At 49.6% G+C, this 24259-nt stretch overlaps 2 protein-coding genes across 3 annotated transcripts; one reads left to right on the forward strand and one right to left on the reverse strand.

The window, feature by feature from the left end:
* The first annotated feature begins 203 nt into the window (after nt 1–203).
* Nucleotides 204–17082, forward strand: Strc (stereocilin). The gene is made up of 29 exons (XM_021156511.2): nt 204–261; nt 1399–2184; nt 2271–2295; nt 3164–4541; nt 5400–5462; nt 5562–5672; nt 5816–5982; nt 6121–6307; nt 6407–6522; nt 6769–6901; nt 7442–7624; nt 7875–7913; nt 8088–8255; nt 8363–8428; nt 8886–9005; nt 9368–9426; nt 10091–10214; nt 10324–10436; nt 12251–12386; nt 12779–12975; nt 13126–13216; nt 13552–13708; nt 14539–14708; nt 15161–15316; nt 15899–16041; nt 16208–16356; nt 16453–16550; nt 16642–16789; nt 16994–17082. The coding sequence occupies exons 1-29, from the start codon at nt 204–206 to the stop codon at nt 17080–17082; spliced, it is 5430 nt and encodes a 1809-aa protein (XP_021012170.1).
* A 248-nt stretch (nt 17083–17330) lies between these two features.
* Ckmt1b (creatine kinase, mitochondrial 1B) lies at nt 17331–23702 on the reverse strand. Of its 2 annotated transcripts, none has more exons than XM_085834519.1 (10): nt 23424–23702; nt 22287–22492; nt 21511–21709; nt 21238–21333; nt 20519–20740; nt 20308–20393; nt 20063–20186; nt 18492–18626; nt 18007–18132; nt 17331–17559 (listed from the first exon to the last, which is right to left on the reverse strand). In XM_085834519.1, exons 2-10 carry the CDS (start codon nt 22436–22438, stop codon nt 17443–17445), a joined length of 1257 nt encoding a protein of 418 aa, XP_085690645.1. In that variant the 5' UTR covers nt 22439–22492; nt 23424–23702; the 3' UTR covers nt 17331–17442. The 2 variants fall into 2 exon arrangements, with proteins under 2 accessions (XP_085690645.1, XP_085690646.1); XM_085834520.1 differs by lacking the exon at nt 23424–23702 and adding an exon at nt 23335–23351.
* Nucleotides 23703–24259: the final 557 nt, after the last annotated feature.

Raw genomic sequence — 24259 nt, forward strand, 5'->3', positions numbered from 1 at the left:
CCTTCTCCCAAAGCCAGAGGATCAGGTATTCAGTGGCTCCGGTGACAGGTGTGATGTCAGGTTACAGATACTGTTTCCTGAGAGACCACACGACAGTGTCAGAGGAACCCCAGCCTGCCCACAATGCCCTGTTTTCACCTGGCTATCCCTTCACGTTGAGGATAGCCAGAACTCACCTCTAGACCCAGTGTGCACCTGGAAATATGGCTCTGAGCCTCCAGCCCCAGCTGCTGCTTCTCCTATCGCTCCTGCCGCAGGAAGGTGAGAACAGTGAGTAGGCTTGGGATGAAGGCAAATAACCTTTCCCCTCTTTAAAACTGTGTTTGTGACTTGAGTGGCGGTGGTGCACACCTTTAATCCCAGCACTTGGGAGGCAGAGGCAGGTGGATCTGTGAGTTAGTGGCCAGCCTGGTCTACACAGCTAGTTCCTAGACAGCTGAACTAGAAAAGCAAAAACAAACAAAAACCTGTGTGTGTAACTTCCTTGCCCCTCTTTTAAAGATTTATTTCTTTTTTATTTTATGTATATGAGCACTCTATCTTCATGTAGATATCTGCAAGCCTGAGGAAGACATTGGATTCCATTACAGATGGATGTGAGCCACCATGTAGTTGCTGGGAATTGAACTCAGTGTCTCTGAAAGAGTAGACTCTGCTCTTAATCACTAACCCATCTCTCCAGCCCTTGCCCTCCTTTTAAAAGTGTGTGTGTGTGTGTGTGAGAGAGAGAGAGAGAGAGAGAGAGAGGTTGAGAGAGAGAGAGAGAGAGAGAGAGAGAGAGAGATTGAGAGAGAGAGAGATTTCCCTTCTTTTTAAAACTGTGTGTGCAAACAGGTAGATACAAGGATTTCAATCTCTCTTCTTCCACCAGATGGGTTCTGGGATTTGAACTCAGGTCGCTAGGCTTTCTGACAGATGCCTTTACCTGCTAGGCATCTAACTGGTCAGCCATCCCCCTTTAATGAGACAAGAGTGTATGGTAGATGAGTATGGTGGCTTGTGCCTGTTAGCCCAGCACTCTGAGGCAGAGGATTGAGAGTTGAGTCCAGCCTAGATTACGTATAGAAACCTTGTCTCAAGAAGTATATAAAGTAATAAATAGTGTGAGGGTTAGCCATTTAGATAAAGCTAAAGAGACAAGGAAGTGGGCAGAGATTGCTGCTGTGGGTGACACTAAGGTTTTTGAAAGCACTGTAGGGTACCGGCAGCCTTCCGTCTTCAGATCTCAGCAGGGAATTGTGCTCAAGGGAAAAGTTTGGGTTTTAGGCCTTTCTCCTTTAGTGATCTCTTGTCTCTCTTCTTTTTTTTTTTTGTTTTTTTTTTTGTTTTTTCGAGACAGGGTTTCTCTGTATAGCCCGGGCTGTCCTGGAACTCACTTTGTTGTCTCTCTTCTTATAGTGACTTCGGCCCCTACTGGGCCTCAGTCTTTGGATGCCGGTCTCTCCCTTCTGAAGTCATTCGTTGCCACTCTGGACCAAGCTCCTCAGCGTTCCCTCAGCCAATCACGGTTCTCTGCGTTCCTGGCCAACATTTCTTCATCCTTCCAGCTTGGGAGGATGGGGGAGGGACCGGTGGGAGAGCCCCCACCTCTCCAGCCCCCTGCACTGCGACTCCATGATTTCCTCGTGACACTGAGAGGTAGCCCAGACTGGGAGCCAATGCTAGGGCTTCTGGGAGATGTGCTGGCACTCCTGGGACAGGAACAGACTCCCCGGGACTTTTTGGTGCACCAGGCAGGTGTACTGGGTGGACTTGTAGAGGCATTGTTGGGAGCGTTAGTTCCTGGAGGCTCCCCTCCCCCCACGCGACCCCCATGCACCCGTGATGGCCCTTCTGACTGTGTCCTGGCTGCTGATTGGTTGCCTTCTCTGATGTTGTTATTAGAGGGTACACGCTGGCAGGCCCTGGTGCAGTTGCAGCCCAGTGTGGACCCAACCAATGCCACAGGTCTTGATGGTAGAGAGCCAGCTCCTCACTTTTTACAGGGTCTGCTGGGCTTGCTTACCCCAGCAGGAGAGTTGGGCTCTGAGGAAGCTCTTTGGGGTGGTCTGCTGCGCACAGTGGGGGCCCCCCTCTATGCTGCCTTCCAGGAGGGGCTACTACGAGTCACTCATTCTCTGCAAGATGAGGTCTTTTCTATTATGGGACAGCCAGAGCCTGATGCCAGTGGGCAGTGCCAGGGAGGTGAGTGCTGCCAGGGCAAGAGCTGGGATGTAGCAGGGGAAGAAAGTGAGATGGGGTCATTTTCTTCTTTGCTCTTTCCCTCCTAGGCAACCTTCAACAGCTGCTCTTATGGTAAGTAGCAGGCGACCTCCAGTTCTGGGAAGTTGGGTCTCAGCAACCTGTAGATAGAGTGCTGAGGGCATCAGCCCCCGTTACTAAGGAGGAAGCCAAGAGGAGGAGTGTGGATTGGTTTTGGAGTGTGATGTCTGGGTTGGTGTTCAACTCTCCTTCTTCGTTGTCATGTGACACATGTGATATGTGCCTCACTTTCCCCATTTGTAAAACAAAATAACTACCACTACAGAGTTGTTGTGAGGAATACAAAGAGTTGAGACAAGTTAAGCATGGTGGCGCACGCCTTTAATCCCGGCACTCTGGAGACAGAGGCAGGAGGATCTCTGAGGTCGAGCCTAGCCTGGTCTACAGAGCAAGTTTCAGGACAGCCAGAGTTATACAGAGAAACCCTGTCTCAGAAAAGAAAAGAAAAAAAGAGTTGACAAAGTATAAACCGCTTAGAACAACGTTGAGCATATAGCGCTATTATACGTGAGCTTGGGGGCACAGAGGCACAACTGTACTCCTCTGTCTCAGTACAATAACGCCAGAGCACAGACATATTCAGTTGTCCTAATGACTTCCTGATAGGAGGCCAAAATCAAGGGTTGTCTGTAAGCTACCCAAAGCCAGGTGAAGAAGGAAGAAACAAGGGAACAGGCGTGGGCTGTCCCAGGCAATCTTGTGCCTTGGCAGCATAGATTTCTCTTCTTTCCTTGGCCTTAGTACTCCGGTCAGTACTACCTTTCTTCTCAGGGAGCTTATCTGAGGAAAAGGCCTGTGCTTGCCTAAAAGCCCCCTGCAGAGCTCTGAGCTAGAGTCAAAATCTTCAACGGAGGAAGTGTGAACTGACCCCTGTCCTGCCTGCTCCTCTCTGTGCACCCAGGGGCATGCGGAACAACCTTTCTTGGGACGCCCGAGCACTGGGTTTTCTATCTGGATCACCACCTCCACCCCCTGCTCTCCTGCACTGCCTGAGCAGAGGTGTGCCTCTGCCCAGGGCTTCCCAGCCTGCGGCTCACATCAGCCCTCGACAGCGGCGAGCCATCTCTGTGGAGGCCCTCTGCGAGAACCACTCAGGCCCAGAGCCACCCTACAGCATCTCCAACTTCTCCATCTACTTGCTCTGCCAGCACATCAAGCCTGCTACCCCGCGGCCCCCTCCTACCACCCCACGGCCCCCTCCTACCACCCCACGGCCCCCTCCTACCACTACGCAGCCCATTCCTGACACTACACAGCCCCCTCCTGCCACCCCAAGGCCCCCTCCTACCACCCCAGAACCCCCTCCTAGCACAGCTGTCATCTGCCAGACAGCTGTATGGTACGCAGTCTCGTGGGCACCAGGTGCCCGAGGTTGGCTCCAAGCCTGCCATGATCAGTTTCCTGATCAATTTCTGGATATGATCTGCGGCAACCTCTCATTTTCAGCCCTGTCTGGCCCCAATCGTCGCTTGGTAAAGCAGCTCTGTGCTGGCTTGCTCCCACCCCCCACTAGCTGTCCACCAGGCCTGATCCCTGTGCCCCTCACCCCAGAAATATTCTGGGGCTGTTTCCTGGAGAATGAGACACTGTGGGCTGAACGGTTGTGTGTGGAGGACAGTCTGCAGGCTGTGCCCCCGCGGAACCAGGCTTGGGTTCAGCATGTGTGTCGGGGCCCCACCTTGGACGCCACTGATTTTCCACCGTGCCGCGTTGGGCCCTGTGGGGAACGCTGCCCAGATGGGGGCAGCTTCCTGCTCATGGTCTGTGCCAATGACACTCTGTATGAAGCCTTGGTTCCCTTCTGGGCTTGGCTAGCAGGCCAATGCAGAATTAGTCGTGGAGGAAATGATACTTGCTTTCTAGAAGGCATGCTGGGCCCCTTGTTGCCCTCTCTGCCCCCTCTGGGACCATCCCCACTCTGTCTGGCTCCTGGTCCTTTTCTGCTTGGCATGTTATCCCAGTTGCCACGCTGTCAGTCCTCCGTTCCAGCCCTCGCCCACCCCACGCGCCTACATTACCTGCTGCGCCTACTGACCTTCCTTCTGGGTCCAGGGACTGGGGGTGCTGAGACGCAGGGGATGTTAGGTCAAGCCCTGCTGCTCTCTAGTCTCCCAGACAACTGTTCATTCTGGGATGCCTTCCGCCCAGAGGGCCGGAGAAGTGTACTGAGGACGGTCGGAGAGTACCTGCAGCGGGAAGAGCCAACCCCACCAGGCTTAGACTCCTCCCTCAGCCTCGGCTCTGGTATGAGCAAGATGGAGCTTCTGTCCTGCTTCAGTGTGAGTGAATGGTCTCAGGGAAAGCCCTGGGAGCAAGGGGAGGGACCCCAGGAAATTTCCCTGATATAGAGAAGTAGTGTAGTACTCCAAGTGATTTAAGTACACAGCTCGAGAGCTTGATGCGCTTGGGCTGCCAACCACAGTCAGGTTATTCTGTCTTCTCATATATAAACTGAGCGTAACAAGATGCTGACTCTTAGGGTAGTTGCAAAGACCATATGGAATGCTTTGTGCTGTGGGTTCAGCCTGGTGCATGATACATAAACATGCAAGCAATAAACTTCATTTCATGATTCTCTCACTTGCCGACTCTCCCTTGTTCTGCTTCAGGAAGCAAAGGATTTTCGTTCTCTCCCTATTGAGTGAGGATTGTAGGTTGGAAAGTAAGAATAAGAGAGAGAGATTGAAAACGTACAAGCCTGGTTAGGTTCAACTGTTGCATAAATTACTGTCATCTTGGGACGAGTAATGCTTTCCTGCACTGTAGATTCTTCTCTGAATGCCAAAGGAACTTAAAATATTGCATTTCGTAATCGATTCATCGAATGTCTGTTATGTAAAAGGCACTTTGTGAGATTTGTTAGCTCGTCTTAGGGCCACTTTTTCAAGCCCGAGATTGAGTGGAACGGAATTTGAGTGGTTGGAGTTTGGTTCAAGCCTACCCGTATTTGGCACCGGAGTACAGGAGAAGATAGGACATGGTCCCAGATTTAATGGGGGCTGCCATCTGAAGAGATGCACATACCAGCTTCAGATGAAGGGCACGCAAGCATCCTCACGAAGCTGAGTTAAAGTGCCTGGGGGAGACTTAGGGGGATGGAGAGACAGCACTCTCTCCCTGTATGTTCTCTTCACCAGCCTGTACTGTGGGATCTACTCCAGAGAGAGAAGAGCGTTTGGGCCCTGAGGACCCTGGTGAAGGTAGCAGGTGTGGGGAGGGCACATGGGCAGCTTACTGCCTGCCACGGCTTGAGCTGGTTAGCCACCGAGCTCACACTTACCATTGCCTCCTGTGTCTAGGCCTACCTGCGCATGCCTCCAGAAGACCTTCAGCAGCTTGTGCTTTCAGCAGAGATGGAGGCTGCACAGGGCTTCCTGACGCTCATGCTTCGTTCCTGGGCTAAGTTGAAGGTGGGGCAAGAATATAAGGATCAAAGGGACCCAGATCCTTAGCATTCTGGGGGTTTGCTTCAGTGAAAAGAGGAACCCCAAAGAGGGATGGCAGAAAATACTGAATAAGCTCGGAGGCAGCATCCATTTCTCTGTTCCTGCAGGTTCAACCATCCGAGGAGCAGGCCATGGGCCGCCTGACAGCCTTGCTGCTCCAGCGGTATCCACGCCTCACCTCCCAACTCTTTATCGACATGTCACCACTCATCCCCTTCCTGGCTGTCCCTGACCTCATGCGCTTCCCACCGTCCCTTTTGGCCAACGACAGTGTGTAAGCACTATTCCTGCCCGTCAAGCCCATCGGCCTACAGAGAGGTCCCTTTCAGGGAGACTCTCCTTCCTGTCCACAGCGACAAGACTATAGCAGAGAGGATGTAAGAAAAATGCTAAGACCTGTTACTCTCCTTAGCCTGGCTGCCATCAGGGATCACAGCTCAGGAATGAAGCCTGAGCAGAAGGAGGCCCTGGCAAAACGACTGCTGGCCCCTGAGCTGTTTGGAGAAGTGCCTGATTGGCCCCAGGAGCTGCTGTGGGCAGCCCTGCCTCTGCTTCCCCATCTGCCCCTGGAGAGCTTTCTCCAGCTCAGCCCTCACCAGGTCGGAGAATCATCGTTTTCTGATAGAACCATCTCCTAGTGGGGTGCCCTATGGGGTCCCTGTCTCACCATCACCCCACCTCTCCTTCCCCCATCTCAGATCCAGGCCCTGGAGGATAGCTGGCCAGTAGCAGGTCTTGGGCCCGGACACGCCCGACATGTGCTTCGTAGCCTAGTAAACCAGAGCATGGAGGATGGGGAGGAGCAGGTGCTCAGGTGAGTGGCTGTGGTGGAGTCAATGACTGACCAGCATGGAAGTGTATAGAAGCAGGGCTGGTATTGCAGAAAGGAAGAACAAGGGAGGAGGAAGGGGCCCTGGCAAGCTAGGGGCTCTGAGAGGGAAACTGATATATGGGGCTCACGTTTCCTAGTTTAGTTTATATGCCTACTCCACGTACCAAATAGTTGGTGCCTGGGTACTCATCTGGAACCACATCAAGGCCAACTGCATGCCTCCTTCAGGCTTGGGTCCCTGGCCTGTTTCCTGAGTCCTGAGGAGCTACAGAGTCTGGTACCCTTGAGTGATCCAATGGGGCCTGTAGAACAGGGCCTGCTGGAATGTGCGGCCAATGGGACCCTCAGCCCAGAAGGACGGGTGAGCCCTTTGCTACAAGTCTGAAAGATCCCAGATTCCCCTAGGGACGGTGTGAGTGACTTGCCCAATCGTGCTGACCAAGCTCAAGCACAGTGGTGTGGGCTCCCTGTCACCTCTTTTCTTGAGTGTCTAGTCATTCTCACCTCTTACCTCTGCTTCCTATCCCTACCCTATTATATATACCCTTTGTGATTTTATTTTAAAGATTTATTTACTTATTATATGTAAGTACACTGTAGCTGTCTTCAGATACCCCAGAAGAGGGCATCAGATCTCATTCCAGATAGTTGTGAGCCACCATGTGGTTGCTGGGATTTGAACTCAGGACCTTTGGAAGAGCAGCCAGTGATCTTAACTGCTGAGCCATCTTTCCAGCATACCCCCACCCCCACCCCGGTGATCTTGAACCTGTTCTACTCTGGTCCTATGCCTGGTTCCAAGTACTAGCTCAAGCCCTGGTAAATCCAGATGTGCATTTGGGAAGGCAGTCCTGGGCACAGCTATATTCTCTCCCTAGTTCTAAGACTTCTTTTGATACAGGTGGCATATGAACTTCTGGGAGTGTTGCGTTCATCTGGAGGAACTGTCTTAAGCCCCCGAGAGCTGAGGGTCTGGGCACCTCTCTTTCCCCAGCTGGGCCTCCGCTTCCTGCAGGAGCTCTCAGAGAGCCAGCTTAGAGCCATGCTTCCTGCCCTACAGGGAGCCAGTGTCACACCTGCCCAGGTGAGCCTACTTACTCTCTGAAGCCCTGATCACGAGAACCCTATGTGGAGATGTTATCAACACCTTAAGGGGAACCATATGTCAACAAGGCATGCCTCCTTGCCCTGTCTCAGCTCCAGAGGGACCCCCAGACAGGTTGGTTCTTGTGGTGGCTGAGAGAGAACCGGAAGCTTTAGAGGGCAGGTCCAGGGATCAGTTTGAGACTTGGCTGATGGGGCCTGAGAACTGTTCCTGTTCCATCCCATCACAGGCTGTTCTGTTGTTTGGAAGGCTCCTTCCTAGGCATGATGTAAGTAGCAGGAAGTTCTCAGTGACTCCTGGAGGGCTGTGTACCCCAGTCCCATGGCTCCTGTATTGGCCCTCTCCTCCCTCTCAGCTCCCCTCATGGCTACGACCCTACTTTATTTTCCTCTCTAACGTCCTGCCCTTCTTCTTCAGACATCTTGTCTCTCTTGTTTCTTAGCTGTCCCTGGAGGAACTCTGCTCCCTGCACCCTCTCCTGCCAGGTCTCAGCCCCCAGACACTCCAGGCCATCCCTAAGAGAGTTCTGGTTGGTGCTTGTTCCTGCCTGGGCCCTGAACTGTCAAGGCTTTCAGCTTGCCAGATTGCAGCTCTGCTGCAGACCTTTCGGGTATGAGGACAGGGAGAAAGAAAGAGTGGGATATAGGGGATAGACACCTTTGTTTCCAGGGAATGCAAACACATACACACACACACACACTGTTAATTCTTGTGCAGGTAAAAGATGGTGTTAAAAATATGGGTGCAGCAGGTGCCGGCTCGGCCGTGTGCATTCCTGGGCAGGTATGTGTGGGGTCTCCGGAATGAGCAGCTCTCCATGTTCTGGGTGGTTTTATCTGGCTAGTGTTGCCTCACACCCTTGCCCTGCAGTGGCTCTGAAAGTTCAGGTTAGCTCTGTGCCCACACAGATAGTGACAGGATCCCAGTTCCTGATGCAGAGCAGAGCAGAGCAGTGTGCTCCCATTATCTCACAAGGTCAAAACCTAAAGGAGGAGGCCATCCAGGCCAACCTCCTGTGTTCTGATGAAAAGACTGAGGCTGAGAGAAGCTAGGGGCCTAATCAGGTGTCTAATAGCACAATACAGCCACAGCAGCCCGAGGTGTGGGGACACTTAAGTAGTCCTTGCTGCAATGGCAGGTGCCACTCCACCCCATCCTAGCTTTGGTCCCTTTTTGCCCTTCTCTGAGGGCTAGTACAGACCTTCTCACCCATCGCTACACTGCCCATCACTGCCTGCAGCCCACCACTTGGCCAGACTGCCTGCTTCCCCTGCTCCCATTAAAGTTGCTACAGCTGGACGCTGCGGCTCTTCTAGCAAACCGAAGACTCTATCGGCAGCTGCCTTGGTCTGAGCAACAGGTAACTCTTTTTTTCTGCCCTTAGATCTCACCCTCTGTCTTCTCTGCTTCTTTTATTCAGACCTTACTCTGATACCTTATCCCTACCACTGCTTCACTGCTCTCTCTCTCTCTCTCTCTCTCTCTCTCTCTCTCTCTCTCTCTCTCTCTCTCTCTCTCCCTCCCTCCCTCCCTCCCTCCCTCCCTTCTTCCCTTCCTTCCTTCCTTCCTTCCTCCTTATTACTTGGATCAGAAGAGAGTAGGGCTTTGGAAAAGGGGAGGGGGTGGTAGGAATCACAAAGTAGAGAAATAGAGCCCCAGGCTTCCTTCTGAGGCCCTCAATACAGTACCTCCCCTGGGAAGCTCTTCTCTGTTTATTTATAGGCACAGTTTCTCTGGAAGAAAATGCAAGTGCCTACCAACCTGACCCTGAGGAATCTGCAGTGAGTAGCCATGTTGGACAGTTGGTTCATTTGAGCTGGCATTACTTCTGTTATTGCTATTCTTAAGTACTTTCTTGTTCTCTTCCTACCCTGCCACAGTGCCACAGCTATCCAGTTATTGCTGTGGGACTCAGAAAACTTAGGCCCATGTCACACCCCATTACCAAGAGTTAAGTCTCTTAGTCACTCTAAACCTCAGATCTTTTTCTTTTATATAATAAGAATTAAAATAGAGTGCTAGTGAAGACTGAATAAGATCAAGACACGTAAGAGCTTTAACACATCACTTGGCCTGGTAGAAAGTCCCAATAGTCACTTGGTGTTCTTAATTTAATTCAAGGTGACTTTAGAGCCACTAGAGAAAGAAGTCCGTATCACTTTACTTACACCTACAGTAAAAAGAACCAGGGGCTTTGGAACCTGAAGACATAGCTCTAGTCTCAACTTACTTCTAGTAGACTGGTGTCAAGAATATCCCTTATTTTCTCACTGCTCAACAGTGAGGATGTTATGGAACGCTAGTGATGTTATCTATGTACAAACATTTCACAAGCTGTAGGCGACTATCACTGAGCATCTGCCTTTGTGCTGAGAGTGCTGGTATGGAGGATCGGGCAAGCCAGTACATGTGTTACAGAGCATCTTCCCTCCCACATGTGCACAGGGCTCTGGGCAACTTGGCAGGAGGCATGACCTGCGAGTTTCTGCAGCAGATCAGCTCAATGGTTGACTTTCTTGATGTGGTACACATGCTCTACCAGCTGCCCACTGGTGTTCGAGAGAGCCTGGTGAGAGGGTGACGTAGGTACTAGTGGGAGGCTTGGACCCTTGGTTAAGAACCCTGGGGGCCATGCTCAGTTCTGTTTGACCCTGCTTTCTCTACCCTATACCTCTTAGCGGGCCTGTATCTGGACAGAGCTACAGCGGAGGATGACAATGCCAGAGCCAGAGCTGACCACCCTAGGGCCAGAACTGAGTGAGCTTGACACAAAGCTACTCCTGGACTTGCCGTAAGTGCATGCTTGGAGATGCGGGGACCTTGGGACCCTCACCTTGGAGTAGAAGCTTCCCACTTGGGAAATACCCAGAAGAGGTAGCTTTCTGGCTAGTGCTTCCCTAACATCATATACAGCCCCAAACAGGACTCTTTCAAAGTCGTTTTGTGAGTCCATCTGTTCCCAAGAATGGCCCTGGTACAGGGAAGCTAATACTGTGCCAACAGGTGAATTTAGGGAAGCTCTAGGCTACATTAATGGATGTGTAGTAACTGAAATAAAGGAGGAAATGGTCTATTTATGTCTTAGAGGATTGTAATCTGATTAGAGCACCAGAGGAGTGCTCTACAGAGGAGTGGATGGGGTGAGAAATAGAGCTTGTTTCAGAGCCCTCAGATCCCAGAGAAGGTACCCAGTAAAAAGTGTACAGACTTACTTATGAGTGGGTCCATGGAGGCAAGACTAGGATTAATAAGGTAAACAGATTTTTTTCTTTTTGCACAATGTAATACAAATGAAGTAGCGCGTTTCTGATCATTTATACTATTCAAATGTAAGGTAGATGGTCCCATGGAAGGAATGATAGCTAATTCACGTATGAATTAGGGTGAGAAGAGTAGGCAAGCTAAGGTTCCTCCATGCCAGACATTCTAGTTTATGAGTATCTTTTTAAAAGGGTCTCGCCGGGCGTGGTGGCGCACGCCTTTAATCCCAGCACTTGGGAGGCAGAGGCAGGCGGATTTCTGAGTTCGAGGCCAGCCTGGTCTACAGAGTGAGTTCCAGGACAGAGAAACCCTGTCTCGAAAAACCAAAAAAAAATAAAAAAAATAAAAGGGTCTCATTGTGTTTTGTAGCTCTTGCTGGCTTGGAACTCACTGTATAGACCAGGCTGGCCTCGAATTCCTTGAGATTCACTTGTCTCTGACTCCAAAGTGCTGGGATTAAAGGCATGTGCCACCACACTCTCACTTGGCATTTTTTTCTTCATATTTTTAATAATTTATTATTTTATGTGTATGAGTATTTGGCTACATGTATTTCTATGTATCAAATAAATACCTGGTACCCACAGAGACCAAAGAGAGTGTTGGATCTCTTGGAAATGGAGTACAGATGGTTGTGAGCCCCTATGAAAGTGCTGGGAATCAAACCCTGGTCCTTTGGAAGAGCAAATGGTGCCCTTAGACACTGAGCCATCTCTCCAGCCCCTAGCTCATGAAGACCTCAGGCATGTGCTTCCTTCCTCATTTTCCCAGCCCCTTGCCATCTGAGCTGCAAGGGAGAGTAGGAAAAGGCTGCAGTCAAAGACTTCCTGGAGGTGTGAGGCTGGTGGGGGCAGATAACACCCATGCTTGTTTGCTTGCAAGATTTCCTGTAGGTTTTGGTATTCATGCACTCAACCCTATATAGAAGACAAGCACCACTTCTGATTTCCGTTCTGTTCTTTTTTTTTTTTTTAAGGCCATTTAAATCTCTTTAACTACATTGGTTCTCTAAGGTAATTAATTGCCCAGCTGAGGTAAAAGTCATGAACAAGAAAACCGAAGTTCTTTACTTGTGAGAGACTAATAGGAGATTTGAACAGTGTTTAATAACAGGGGGCTTTTGAGTTCATCACATCAGATAGGATTGTTTCAAAAGATAGCTAGAGATAGCCACTCTCTTTGCTCTGTCCCTTCAAGCACATGGTGTGAACTGGCTCAGGACTGTTGGATGTCAGTTCTGTATAGTCACAGGTTTAGGTCTGATATTGGGAATGTGGGACTTGAGCCTTTCTCAGCTTGGCTCAGATCCACTTGAGTGTCACTACTGCCAAATTTCGATAATAGGATCCAGCTGATGGACAGATTGTCCAATGATTCCATTATGTTGGTGGTGGAGATGGTCCAAGGTGCTCCAGAGCAGCTGCTGGCACTGACTCCACTCCACCAGACAGTCTTGGCAGAGCGAGCACTTAAAAACCTGGTAAGTATCTACCCTATCAGACCAAGATCTGCTGTCTTTGGCAATCCTTGCCCCTCAAATAGTGTTCTTTCACTTCTAGGCCCAAGTCCTAGACTGCTAATCTACCTACTGGCTTTCTAGATCTGCCGCTCTGTTCTTTGATTAACCTGCTTCATGTTTCATGTTTGTGTCCCTTGGAGTCTAAGAAATCCTTTGGGTTCTGCCTCTCAGTCTTTCTACCTGCTTCTGTCTGAGCTCATTCACTATTTAAGGCAATGAACAAGAGCAATGGCCTTCATAGAGGCCAAGTTGGAAGTAGAAGCAGAGGGAGGGTCAAGGGACTTGGTATCTTGATTGAAGAGTCTGGTACTCTGAGTCAGGTGCATTCTCCAAGGCTTGATGCCCCTCTCCAGGCTCCAAAGGAGACCCCAATCTCCAAAGAAGTGCTGGAGACACTAGGCCCCTTGGTTGGATTCCTGGGAATAGAGAGCACGCGACGGATCCCTTTACCCATTCTACTGTCTCATCTCAGTCAGCTGCAGGGCTTCTGCCTAGGAGAGACATTTGCCACAGAGCTGGGATGGCTGCTGTTGCAGGAGCCTGTTCTTGGGTATGGTCCTTTGGTAACATTCTATGTCCTTGACCATCAGCCAGAGTGGCATCCCATTCCACATGCCTGAAGGTACCCTGGCTCCCCAGTCACAGCATGTCAAAGTCCTTACAGTTCCTTCAACTCTATGCTATCCCTTCTGTCCCCTAGAAAACCAGAACTGTGGACCCAGGATGAAATAGAGCAAGCTGGACGCCTAGTATTCACTCTGTCTGCTGAGGCTATTTCCTCAATCCCCAGGGTGAGGTGAAGGAACAAGGGGACTGAGAGGTAGCTCTGGGGAGTGAGCTCAGGGGGAGCGGGGCAACTTGTTTCAGGCAAGACTGTTAAACAAAGGCCGGACTTGTTTATGGCTTTTGTTTTCAATTTTGTTTGTTTGTGGCAGCCACAAATGAGTGACTCGTTCTATAGCCCAGGCTGGCTTTAAAAAAGAAAATTCATGGCAATTCTGCTTCAGCGTCTGGAGTGCTAAGATTCCAGGCATGAGCCCCCATACCCAATGTAGGATCTGGAAATGATAGCACCTGGCCCTAACTGCCAGCTTACCTTTCCTTCCCTTTATTCTCTGTCCTGCAGGAGGCTTTGGGCCCAGAGACGCTGGAGAGGCTTCTGGGAAAGCATCAAAGCTGGGAGCAGAGCAGAGTGGGCCATCTGTGTGGGGAGTCACAGCTTGCCCACAAGAAAGCAGCTCTGGTAGCTGGGATTGTGCATCCAGCTGCTGAGGGTCTCCAAGGTGAAGTTCCCCAAATACTCATATGCCCATCAGGGTGTGTGAGAGAGAAGAGGTGTCAAGACAAACAGTGCAATTGGAGGCCTGGGTGGGTGACTGTTGGTGGCTGAGCTTGGCTTGACATTTACCAGGCCCCTGGTTCCACCACAAGCAACATGGTAGAGTGGGAAGCTGGGCTCTAGGTGTGCTGTGTCTCTGGGCAGGTTTCCTGATCTCTGGGGTTTGGTCAACAAGGGTTACAAGATGATATTCAAGGTCTCTTCTAGCTGTAAGGGTCTATAATCCTGGCAGTTTATAACCCCTTAGATGTTTAAAGTCAGGTGTGGTAGTGTACACACCTGTCATCCAAACACATGGGAATGGAGGCAGGAAGATCAAGAATTCAAGGTCAGTGTTAGCTACATAGCAGATTTAAGGCCAACCTGGGCTATGTAAAATCCTGTCTCAAAAACAAAACAAAGCAAAACAAAACAGCAATTTAGCCCAGAATTCTATTTTCCTGTTCTTTTGAGCCTGGCAAAGTGTGGAACTCTCTCCTGGGGAACTCCTTAAACAGAAGGAGACAATCAAGAGGCTAGAGACCTGGATTCTAACTCAGTTCTTCATTAAGTACCCAAGCAATCTCCTCTGTGTTCTGTTTAACACAAGATGACTTTGTATCCAGTCAGATCATAGTTCAGATACCACGTGAACTCTTGAGTTCTCATTGTCACTGTTCCTTAGCCCATGGTGTCCACACCGCTCCATCATCCAAAGGTTGGATGACCTATAACTATCATTGTAGGCATAATTTAGTATCACACTGACCCTTTGTCTCTGCCTTCCTCCTTCAGAGCCTGTACCAAACTGTGCGGACATACGGGGAACCTTCCCAGCGGCCTGGTCTGCGACACAAATCGCAGAGATGGAACTCTCAGACTTTGAAGACTGCCTGTCACTATTTGCTGGAGATCCAGGACTTGGTCCTGAGGAACTACGGGCAGCCATGGGCAAGGCCAAGCAGGTTAGGGATGGAGAGACTAATGGGACCAAATGGGTGAAAACGCAAAGTAGACCAGGCTGGCCTCAAACTCAGAAATCTGCCTGCCACTGCCTCCGGAGTGCTGGGATTAAAGGCGTGTGCCACCACGCCCTCCCAGCAGGGAGCAAGTTCTTAACCGGCAATTGCTGGGGGACCAGACTAAGTAAATCTCTGGAGTTTGGATCTGGCATCTTCACTTTAGCAGATACTTCATGGGGTCTGGTGCATATAAAGCTTCGAATTCATGGACTGGAGTTTGCTCTTCTTTCCTATGTAGACGCCAGCCTTTTAGTAACCCTTTATCTTTTATCAGAGAAACTCATCTTACTATAGAAGAAAGTAAAAACAAGGGGAGAGATCTGGCCAGGATCCCACAGCATCTGCTGCCTAGTCTAGCGTTTGTTCCACTCACATGGTTCCTGTCTTCCTCCTAGTTGTGGGGTCCCCCTCGAGGATTCCGTCCTGAGCAGATCTTGCAGCTGGGCCGTCTCCTGATAGGTCTAGGAGAACGGGAACTGCAGGAGCTTACCTTGGTGGACTGGGGTGTGCTGAGCAGCCTGGGGCAAATAGATGGCTGGAGTTCCATGCAGGTACCACCTCCTCTCTTCCTTGCCTTGCCCCAGACATACATCCTGTAGACCCAGTCCTCTCAATTATCCAGACCCAAGGGATTTTCTCATGCAATCCTTTCCGGCCATTCTTCCTATCTTTTCTAGGTTTTTTGTTTTGTTTTGGTTTTTTGTTTGTTTGGACAAGTCTTGGGTGGCCTACCCTGGGTTTGAGCCTATCACATAGCTGAGGATGGCCTAGAGCTCCTGGTTCTGTTGTCTGTGCCTCCTAAATTCTGGTATGACAAGTGTGTCACCACAGTCAGCTTCTGTCTTTTCGTAGGACTCTACACTGTGACCTTAGGACCTGACTCATTCTCTCTGAGGTTCTGGATTCCTAGTACTCTCTACCCTCCTTTCTCCTTTCCCCTTTCTCCTCTTCCTTCTATTGTTTGAGGGCAAGGGTGCGTCCCTGATTTTCTCCATAACTTTTGGATCATTCGATGTTAGTAACAAGGAAATACAGTTTAGTAGCCCTTCCACTCCCCTACTCATTTTCCCATCCGTTTATTCCCCACGATTTAATCTCTTTATCCTGTGTCCTCCCCACCCCACCCTCCCCAGCTCCGAGCCGTGGTCTCCAGTTTCCTAAGGCAGAGTGGTCGGCATGTGAGCCACCTGGACTTCATTTATCTGACAGCACTGGGTTACACACTCTGTGGATTGCGGCCAGAGGAGTTACAGCACATCAGCAGTTGGGAGTTTAGGTAACCTACGGAAGATTTGGAGTGGTGGTGTTGTAGTAGAGATGGGCTCGTGAAAGAGTTGTCCCATGAAGGAAGGGAGTTCATTTGGATCTTTTCTTCCATCTTATGACCACAGCCTCTGCCACTGAAGCTGAATTCTTCTCCCTTTTTTCCTACTGCTCCACAGCCAAGCGGCTCTCTTCCTGGGTAGCTTGCATCTCCCATGCTCTGAGGAACAGCTGGAAGTTCTGGCCTATCTCCTTGTGTTGCCTGGTGGCTTTGGCCCAGTCAGTAACTGGGGGCCTGAGATCTTCACTGAAATTGGCACAATAGCAGGTAGGGAAGCTGGGCCACAGTTTGTCACTAGGTGTCAGGGTTTGTCTTCCACATTGTGGATGGACTAGGATAGATGTGTTCTGCTTCCTTCACTAGCTGGCATCCCAGACCTGGCTCTTTCAGCATTACTGCAGGGACAGATCCAAGGCCTGACTCCTCTTGCCATTTCTGTCATTCCTGCTCCCAAGTTTGCAGTGAGTTTTGGTGGACTGGGGCCTAGAGTTACCACAGGGAGAGCATGGGTCCAATGGGGTTTCATGTACTGATTCCTGTCCTTTCCTCTAGGTGGTCTTCAACCCCATCCAGTTATCTAGTCTCACCAGGGGTCAGGCTGTAGCTGTTACTCCTGAACAGTTGGCCTATCTGAGTCCTGAGCAGCGGCGAGCAGTTGCGTGGGCCCAACACGAAGGGAAGGAGATCCCAGAGCAGCTGGGTACGTTACCAACTGCATAGTTTGATAAGCTGTCATCTGACCCAGAGTCCATCTAAGTCCTAACTTGGTGCTGTCTGGTCCTCAGACCCCACACAGGAGAATCTCTGGAGTAGAGGGATCTAGACACAGAGCTAAATTTGAAGCATCAAAGGCTCCTGGGGAACGGAACTGTGATTTTTCCTCCCATTCCTTGTCTCATTCTAGGTCGAAACTCAGCCTGGGGTCTCTACGACTGGTTCCGAGCCTCCTGGGCCCTGGCATTGCCCGTCAGCTTTTTTGGCCACCTATTATGATAACTGTTCCTTCAGTTGAGGGAGAACACTTACATCATACTGAACAACTTGTAAATGGAAGTGCATACTAATTATTCTCAGTAAGTGGATGAGGATTGTGGGTAAAATTCCAATGCATTCCACCCACCTGAGAACTGTGCTCCTGGCATATACGCCTCTTGCCATCATGAATAACCTCACTGTTTCTTTTCATTTTCTACTTCCTCCTCACCACACCATAGAAATAACACAGACAGCTGCAACATAATGTGGAGTCTTTACTAGGACAGGGAGAGAGGCAGGTCCAGGGCAAGTAGACTGGGCCACTGTTAAATATGCAGAAGTCCTGGAGGTCTTGACTCATCCTCTGGGGATGGGGAGTTAATGTTTGCTGTGGACAAGAGGTGGAGGGATTCGAATATCCTGTCCTCTCTCCAGACGCCGTTCACAGTCAATCAAATAGTTCACCCCATCGATGACGAGCTGCACCAACTCCACCTGAAGAACACAGTCCTTGATCCCTGCTTCCCAGTGTACCCGAGCTTCTCTTAATTTCTTTCTCCCTCTTTCTTTCTTTCTTTCTTTCTTTCTTTCTTTCTTTCTTTCTTTCTTTCTTTCTTTCTTCCTTCCTTCCTTCCTTCCTTCCTTCCTTCCTTCCTTCCTTCCTTCCTTCCTTTCCTTCTTTTTCTTTTTTCAGTTTTTGAGACAGGATCTCATTATGTAGCCCTGGCTGGCCTGAGACTCACAGAGATCTGTCTTGCCTCTGCTGGTATTAAAAGCACAGACCATCTTGCCTGACCTGAGTTTCTTTAGCTCTTCCATCTCTGAAAACTCATTTTCTCTTCCCTCCCTACTCAACCTGACCATTGCTTCAGATTCTATTATGTTCCTGAGGCTCACTCACTGCCTTATCTCAACCTCTTAACCTGATTCATAAGACCTCACCTCTGACTTGCCAAGTCGATCCAAATTAGAGATGTCAAAGACGCTGCCTGTGGCAGCCGTGTCCACTCCTCCAGTTCCACGCTTTTGCAGTCTTAGGTTCTCCAGGATCTTTGGGAAGCGGTTATCCTAGATGCAAGGTAAAGATCAGGGGCATGTCAATAGATACTGAGACTGCTCCTACCCTTGGCCCAGTAGCCATAAGCCCATAGGACTGGCTCTTTTTTTTTTGTTGTTTTTGTTTTTTTTTTTTTTTTTTTTTGGTTTTTCGAGACAGGGTTTCTCTGTATAGCTCTGGCTGTCCTGGAACTCACTTTGTAGACCAGGCTGGCCTCGAACTCAGAAATCCACCTGCCTCTGCCTCCCAAGTGCTGGGATTAAAGGTGTGCGCCACCACCGCCCGGCGGACTGGCTCTTTTTAGAGTGTCTCCTCCATCCCCTTCCAAGTCCCCTTTCTCACACCCCCTCTAGCCCCACATATCCTTTACTTTGCTCAGCAGTGGCAGTTTGATGTGGACTCCTGCCCGAAGTCCAGTGCCCAGGTTAGATGGACAGGTCAAGATGTATCCTAAACGCTCATTCCACATGAACTCCCAGCCTCGTTCCTGGATCAGCTTCTCCACCTGTGTCAACAGAGGTTCTGTTGTGAAAAATCAGGGAGGGATGGATCCCTCTTAGCCCCACAGACATTCTAGAACTATGTCTACAACGAGAAACTTGAGGATTGATGAATGACATGCTCTTTGTTGTTGTTAAAACTTATTGTCATCGCACATGGAAGGACCCTTGGATGTTGCATTATATGCATACTGATATGATTGTGGCAGATAGATTGTTTGTGGAAGAAGTTTTGGAGAATGATACATTAAGAGTGACCTGGGAAATGAATAGAAGTAGTAAACAGGACAGGGAGTTCTCATGCATCAGTAACATCTTTGACAAAGAGCAAAGGGTCCCTTTGGACATAAACGAGGTGCTAAGGCAGGAGAGCCTACTCTTAGCTATAAAAGGAACATGGATAATAGAGCAGGGAGACATGAGAAGGTACAGCAGAGAAGCCAGATTCACAGGTACGTGTGAGAAGAGGGGGACTTCAAGAGATATTCTTGCTTTCCTGACCACCATAATGACTATGGATGGAAGAGACAGGGGCCCGCCAGAGCAATAGACAAAAAGACCACACTACCTAAAGATGATGCTCTGTAACTCAGAAGGATTTTTACATGCTAAAGCTAACCCTTATTATAGAACAATTCCTCTGCCTACATTATTTCATTTAGTCCTCACCTTTATAGATAAATAAACAGAGTCATATAATTAAAGAGTATCTCTCTACACACTCATAGAACATTATCCATTCCTTGCCGAAAATAGTATGAGCTTCCTGGCTAGAATCTAAAAGAGAAGTACCCTCTCTTTACAAGTCCAAAAATAAAACTGTAGATACAAGAAAATACATTAAGGATCAGATCTATGGCAGTTTCTAACATAGACTAAATATAGAGACCCTGTCCATGCAAGCCTGCCCAGTCACCTCTCATCCAGAACCACACATTCTAGAGCTTAAGCCAGTTCAGCCTCCACCTTCCCTAGTCTCTCTAGCACTTTCTGCTTAGAGCCTAGATACAATGCTAGATCTCCAGAGTCAAGGCTCACCTTGGCTCAGAACTGGGGGATGTATCATGAACAAACCAATCAATCTCTCACGCCCTCCGTCAGCCCAGGCTCAAACGTTCTCCTTAACTGCACATAACCACCTCCCACCACCCACCCCGGCGCTGGCTGGCTCGGTCATTGGCTCCTTCTTTTCATTGGCAGAGATTACGCTTAATTTCCTTCCTTAGGTTACTGACACTCTTTCTATTTTTAGAGTAACTATATGCCCTGGTTTTCCAAGGATGGGCCTGGTTTGTAACTATTATCCTAGCATGATAATGACCCTTCCTGCTATCAGAAATACTCTGGGTTGACTGACAAGCGATATAGCCAATCTAGCTATGCTGCTGTGTGGTATTTCTCATTTCCTCTCCCCTAGCTCCCTGGTATACCCTTCTCCAACCTCTTTGAGGCCCCGGCAGAATCTTTCAAACACTCTCTTCATGTTGCCGCCTTTCTCCATAGAGATGACCCGTGTGTGGTCCTCCTCATTCACCCAGATCAAGAAACTCTTCTCATTGTTGTGCCTGAGGGCAGGATAGGTATAGCCATCAGTGGGCAAGACAAGCACTGGGGTAGATGGAGAAAAAACTTTGCACATACAAGGGAAAATAAAAAACAACCCAAAAAAGTGTGTTGGTTCCATACCAGATCCCTCGAGCATCAGGCCAGTCTCGAGCCATTCCTGCTGCAGTCAGCAATGGGGACACAGGTTTATCAAACAGAAAATGGTCCTAAGGAGAATAAAGGGATTGGGTTTAAGAATTCTCACAGTACCATCCAGGCCATCTACCTTTTCTGGTCCACCCTCCCCTCCACCTCTTTTTCCACAATCCCGTTCCCTGTCAAGGGTCCTCACATCAATAAGCTGCTGCTGTTCGGCCTCTGTCATCTCACTGAGCCTATAGTACCGTCCAGCCAGGTCACCCTTCAGGCCACTCAGAGCATCCACCACAACACGTTCTACCTCTCGTCGCTCTGCCCGCGTGCAGGCTGGTGGGAGACTGAGTCCCCTGATACTTCGGCCAGTTCTGACTCTTGAAGACAATACATACCTCTCATCAAAGTTGCCAGAACGGATCTGAGGAATAAGAGAAATGACTATAAATCACAGAAACACAGCAGGTGGGAACTCTTGGGGATTATAAAGCAGGCCCCAGAAGGAAGGACACATTGGACAGGCATGCTAACTGAAAACACTGTGGTCATTTCTCCACATTTCTCACTTTGGGTACAGCCTTTTTTTTTTTTTTTTTTTGGTGGAGGGAGGAGTCTCTTCTGAGCCATCTGAGAGCTGAGATTACAGGTGTGAGCCACCACACCCAGCCAAGACATAGTCACTTCTTAAAAATTCTTTCACCATTTTGTACTTTGATCAGATTCTCCTCAACTCCATTATCCAGACTCTTATCCACTACGTCCTCCTATCTGCTACTCTTCAAGATATGCAATTCTTTCTCTTATCACTATAGAAAGCTCAGCAGTCTAACCCTGAGTCAGGAAACAAGGTGTAATGATTGGAGATACAGAACGTTGTGCACAAGGTTGCACATATCGGAAGTGTCACATTTGGCTCACTTTACTGGCATCAAGGTCAGTGGTGTGCTTCATTGTTCTGGGGTCATATCCATTATGCCGCTCTTGGATCACAGGGTCAAACAGTTCAGCAAATACCTGAAAAGGAGTTGAGAGGAAGAGGCGATTATAAAGAAGAAACTCCTTGCTACACTTGAGTTGTAGATTGATATCACTGGGTCGGAACGTTTGAGTATAGACAATCCAGAGTCTTGAGGGAACAGACATGAGGGATCTTTAGGAGGAAGGAACTGGGATTTCTGAGGGGCCCCCTACCTCATAGGTCTCCTCATCTCCAGCCACCATGCCCACAGTCTTGATGAAGGGGTGGCCAGGGTTGTCCACTCCAGTCTGGATGCACTGATCTAGTGTCCAACCAGTGGGTGTGGTCTTGTCGCAGAGCCGTGCATAGACTGCTGGGGTCAGGTGACTGGCCATGCAGTTGTTGTGCTTTCGGAGGTCTGGGTACTCAGCGCTGGGAAGGGGGTACCCAGTAACCATGGAGGGAGGGCACAGGAGCCTAGACCTACTGATGTCAGCTGGGAGCTGTCCAGTGAGCCATGTCTGGCTTTGCTCGTTGGAAGGAGGGGGAATTAGAGGTAGGCTAAATCTTGATAATCTCTTCAGGGATTCCCAGGGTCTTTTCTTTCCTAATAGTTCTAACACCTCAATTCCCCCTTGTTTACAGAGTTGTTTTTCTCTAGTGAGCACAACATTAGAGATGGGGGAGGGGAGAGACTCAGGAGAATTCGGGAGAACAAGGAGAATAGGTCGAGATCAAATTAAAAAAAAAAAGCTTCTAGTCATCCAAAAAGGATTGGGCAGTGGGTGAACCTAGAATTTGCAAAGGTAAAGCTGACGTGGAGGCAGTGACATCGGGTGACATGTCCTTAGACATGTTCTTCCCTTACAGGGCTAGGATCTCCAAACTGTACAGGAAATCCATCTTCGAGGCCCTGTCTTTTGCTCAAGTCATCCTCTCTACCTGTTCGGTTCACATCACCACCACTACCACTCCCAGCCCCCACCTCGTGCATCTCAGGCTCTAATACCTCGGGGGATACAGTCTCCTCCGTTCAGCAGCGGCAGCTCCTACAGATTCCGGGCGGAGCAGAATCCCGGCGGTAAGAGACCCAGCTCCAGCCAAAGCCAGGAGCCTGAGTCCGGGGCGGGCAGACAGCAGACGGGAGAAGGGACCAGCCATGGCTTGGGGATGCGGCTACAAGGATTCGGAGCAGGATCTGGCGCAAGTCAGGAACTAGGAGGGAGGATGCAACCGGGTAGAGATAGGATGGAGCTGGGTCGGAGACTGGACCCAAAATAGGGGTCACGATCAAGGCTGAAGCTGAAGTGGCAGCCGGTGCCTACCAGGCTGCAGGAGAAGCGCAGCGAAGCAAGGAGCCAGCCAGAGGAGAGGGAGGCCCCAGCCGCAGTCTCCAGGGGTGGGGCTCACTCAGGCTCCGCCTTCCCGCCTGCCACCGCGCTAGGTGTGCGGGGGTGGGGTTGGGTAGCACTAGCCAGGTAATTAAGAAGACCGGAGATTCACTCCCTGAGGCTGGAGACAGACGCCCACCAAGGATGAGGGTGGTCAGATTTCAGCACTAAGTAGAGGACAGCACCACGGGGATTCCCGAACCTGAAACCCCCCTTCTTTCACACCCTCTCTGTTTAAATCTGAAACCCAATCTGTCTATTTTCTGGGTTTTGGGGGTGGGGGTGGGGAGGTTGACATTGCCAGCCTCTTTTCTGAATTCGATCTGCACGCCATCTCTCCATTTTCCCCAGGAGAGTCAGCCGCAGGAAAACCACAGAATAAACAGATAGAGGAGGAAGACTGAGTGAGCTCAGGGGAAAGACACCACAGCCTCAAGGTCACCTTCCCCTAAGAACCAGGAAGAGCACTAGGGAACTCCCTGCTACACCTATGCTTTCCTAATAAGGATGACAAAGGATCCCTTAAGAATCAGAAAGCTATTGGCTCTTATCCCGTCTATTCTGTCTCCCAAACTCACTGCCCCCAAGTCTTCAGCTTGGCTATTTTCTGCCTCTCATTGGGGCCCTGCTTTTTTTTTTTCCCCTCTACTCTAACCCCTGCTTCACCTTTGATCTTTTATTTCTCTTCTTCTTTTCCAGGCTTAAATCTGTTTGCTGTTCGAAGGACTCTTCCTGAGTAGTGTCTGAAAGCCTACCTGTTGATTGCTCTGGGTGTGGGGCTGGGGTTGGGCAGGGAATGGTGAGTTTCTTCTTCCTTCTCTTCCTTCTTCTCTGCAGCTGGCAGTTCCTGGACTGGAGGGGGAATATAAAGAGAGGAGGAGGGTGTGGTGAGATGACTGGGTGTGGAATGGAACAGGCAGGCACAGGTCTCCCGAACCACTCGTGCTTCCTCTCTTGGCTCGCTAAAGCGGTTTAATCTGGAGTGTGAAGGCTGGTAGGATCCAAGGGCATAAGGTCATCAGGGAGGCTCTGTCTTCTTCCTGGTCCGCTCTCTCTTTTGCGAAGTGCACACTCAGACTCTAGAGGGTTCGTTTCCACAGCTACGTGCTGGGCTAGGTGCAACTTGATTTTATTAGTGCAGGAAGGGGAATGAAAGCTGAAGCTGAGATAGAGACCTGAGGTTTGGGTGTGGAGGGCCAGCCAAGGCAAAGCAGACATATTGCCATTAATATGTCTACCTTCAGCTTCCTGATGTTCCAGAAGTCAGTAAGATATTTGGAAGTTGTAAGAAAGTACTTGGGAAAAAGAATTACCCTTCATAATCCCCACTGGCCCAACTAATATACATCCCTTTATTTCCCTCAAGTCCCCACCCCCTATAGCTCCTTTCTGACCGTTCTCATTGGTGAGTATCCTTAGGAAGAATCCATTTCACTTTTGGTTCTATTACTTAAGCCTCTTCTCTTGGTAAAATAACAAATTTTCCGAGAATAGAGATCTACTGGTGGAGGGTCCTTATTTTTGGAGAGGGGAAAAAAAATGTTACCTGTGCTGTGGGTGTTCATTATCCAGGTTAAGAAGTAGGTATGAG

Source organism: Mus caroli, unplaced genomic scaffold, assembly GCF_978045245.1.
Source record: "Mus caroli unplaced genomic scaffold, Mus_caroli_1 scaffold_2, whole genome shotgun sequence".
Classification (NCBI taxonomy): domain Eukaryota; kingdom Metazoa; phylum Chordata; class Mammalia; order Rodentia; family Muridae; genus Mus; species Mus caroli.